At 49.5% G+C, this 2,658-nt stretch overlaps 1 protein-coding gene across 1 annotated transcript in view; it reads right to left on the bottom strand.

The window, feature by feature from the left end:
* Positions 1-1,593: 1,593 nt before the first annotated feature.
* Positions 1,594-2,658, bottom strand: part of LOC104289987 (dynamin-2-like) — a gene marked incomplete at its 5' end in the record, with an annotated part of 17,361 nt that continues 16,296 nt past the window's right edge. The window contains one exon of the mRNA XM_009889034.1: positions 1,594-1,603. Coding sequence (XP_009887336.1) covers positions 1,594-1,603 — 10 coding nt within the window. The remainder of the gene's footprint in view (positions 1,604-2,658) is intronic.

Below are 2,658 nucleotides of genomic sequence, written 5' to 3' on the forward strand. Positions count from 1 at the left end.
CCCCCCCCCATTTTTGTCTCCCTTCCCCTTTTTCCTTTCCGTCCCAATTTCCACCGTGGCTTTTGCTGTGAGTTTTCCTGGTGCGAGTAACCACTCTCTAAAATTCAGGCGGTAAAACCTCAAAAGGCCTTTTGTTAAACGAGCTTTTTATCGTATTTATGAATAGACTGAAAAAGGCTTTTTTCCTTTAATATTATACTTAATGATCTCTCAAATTCATTAAGATTGGCTTCGTGTGCTCCCAGTGCACATTTTAGGAATCTTCGGAGCGTCTACCCAACACGGCGTGTTTGGGGAATCGAGGAGAAGGACTGAATTTAACCATTTTTTCCATCAAAAAGATCAGGCTCTCACCCAGGACGCGGAGGCGATCCGACAGCTCCTTCCCGCACTCCGCTTCGCACCGCGTCATCTTCCACCGCACGTTCTCCATTTCTTCCGACACTGGAAGGAGGAAAAACTCCGCTTTTGACCCTGTCTCACCCCTGCCTGCGCCCAGTATTCATGATTCTGCCCGATTTTTCCCCAAACCGCCTTTTCTTTGGCGTACCGTTTAGAAGTTGGCCGTGAATCGCCTTGAGCTCGGCAGAGAGCTGTTCATCTAGGAGGAAAATAAGAGGAGAAAGCTCAAAACAAGCCCTGGCCATCTCTGTCCCGATGGAAAGCGGGTTTTGGTTCGGTTTTTTTTGATGGAAAAAGCACTCCGGGAAGTGGTGGGGAGGAAAATCCATGCAGGTATTGAGGGTGCAGCAGGGTCCAGGGTCGTACCGAGGGTGCGTTGGACCTTGGAGAGGTTGTGCCACGCTGTGGTGTGGCTGTTCTCGCTCCGTATCCGGGCTTGTTCCAACGCTTCCCACGCCGCAGATACTAAGGGAGAGGAAAACAGCGCTCACCTTCACTCCGGATCCATCCCCGGAACGCTCACGGGCTGCAAAATGTCCTTTGATCCTAACTCGGAACCACGTTTTGCTCCGTCCGCTCGTGTTATCCCCCCAAATCGTGCCCACTCTTGGCGATCAGAGCAAGGGATGTGCGGCGGACTCACCTCTCTGGAGATTCACGATGGTGAGAGCCATGAAGAGCACGAAGGTGAGGGCCAGAAGCACGTACAGCAGCGCGACGGCTCTCTCTGGAGACAAAGCTAGGATGAAGTGCGTTGCCAGGGGTGAAATGGGGGGAGGTGGCCCCAAATAACTCCCCCCTCCCGACAGATATTTTCTTAATGAAGAGCACAAAGAGGAGAGACACACCCCCCCAACAACCTCTGGATTTCTCCGTTCAAACGTTCAAACCTCTTTTTCCTAGATTGTGACCCAATGGAGGAACCAGGCATCAAAATTTGGCTTTAACTTCGGAGAAAAACCAATTTAAAGAGCTGAAACCCTCCGGTTTCACATCTCTGGATCCTCAAAGCCGCTCCCTCACCCCAATACCTCCTTTAAGTGCTTTTCTGGGCTCTCGTTTCTCCAATTCCATCCCCTCGGTGAAATCCCAGTTCTCGTAGGTGCCGATGGCACCTTCGCCTTGTGACATCTCTGATCCTTTTATTTTTCCTTTTGATATCGCCCCGATTTATGCAGTGGGAAAGATGCGTCACCTCATCCTGAGGGGGAAGAGGAGGGGGAAGGAAACGCTGGCATTTCATAATTCTAATTTCCTAGAAAAAAAAAAATAATCTGCACAGTCAGGAGCTTCAGAGCGGCCGATCTGCTTGGGCTGCTCCTCGCCACGTGCCGCAGCCCCTTCCCTGTTGATTTTTCAGAAGAACTGGTTCAAAACCACACTCTGTTTTCCTCAAACGAGGCTGACACCCGCCCAAGGAGGCACGTTTTGGAGGCTTCGTGCCAAAACGGAGACCGGTGTTCTCTGAGGTGAGCACCGAAATTCAGCCTTTTCTGTTTATTTGTTTGGTGGGAATCCTTTAGCATTTTGTTCAGTGCTTTTGTGATAATTTCTTGCGTTTTTAACACGAGAAACTTCTCATTGCGAAAATCCTCATTTTTTTTGCGGGGGGCAGGGGGGCACAGTTTGATTTATTCCTTCTCCAGAAAATTCTTTTTGTTCCCCGAACGCCCTCAGGGCTTCGGGCCAGGCGTCCCCTGGGCTGGCTATCGCAGAAAACGAAAGTTAGAACTTATGAATAACTTCACGGTTGTCTAATTTCAGCTGAATTTCACAGAGGCACGCGGGGAAGAGCAAACACAGCCAAAAGTCGCTCCGGTTCCCCTGTTGTCAAGGCAAGCAGCTTCCTCCTTTCATCCGATTTCCCCTTTTTTATCCCTAATTTAGGGGAAGTCGAGGCCAAACTTCTCCCCGGGGTGGCCGCTCGTGTCTTTGGGGCTTCGGCGCTTTCCAAGATGCAATGGAGTTGGTTTTGGGTCGAAACGCTGTGAATTCGGCGCATGGGCTCGCGCAGTGGTTCCTCTCTATTCTGCCGGTGTGTGGTTTGTCCTGGTGGCGTGGAAGAGGTTTAAAAAAATAAATAAATAAATCAAGGATGGCGCTTTTTAAGCTGAAAGCATTGAAAACGGAGACAAAAAGTCAGAAGAGGACCGAAAACGCCAGCTCCCACCCCTAAACCTCCCACACCCTTCTTTTAACCTTTTGTAGTGATTTTTATCTTTTTTTTTTTTTTTCCCTTTTTTAAATACTGAAGGT

This window comes from Charadrius vociferus, unplaced genomic scaffold, assembly GCF_000708025.1.
Source record: "Charadrius vociferus isolate BGI_N301 unplaced genomic scaffold, ASM70802v2 scaffold1771, whole genome shotgun sequence".
NCBI classification, from domain to species: Eukaryota; Metazoa; Chordata; class Aves; order Charadriiformes; family Charadriidae; genus Charadrius; species Charadrius vociferus.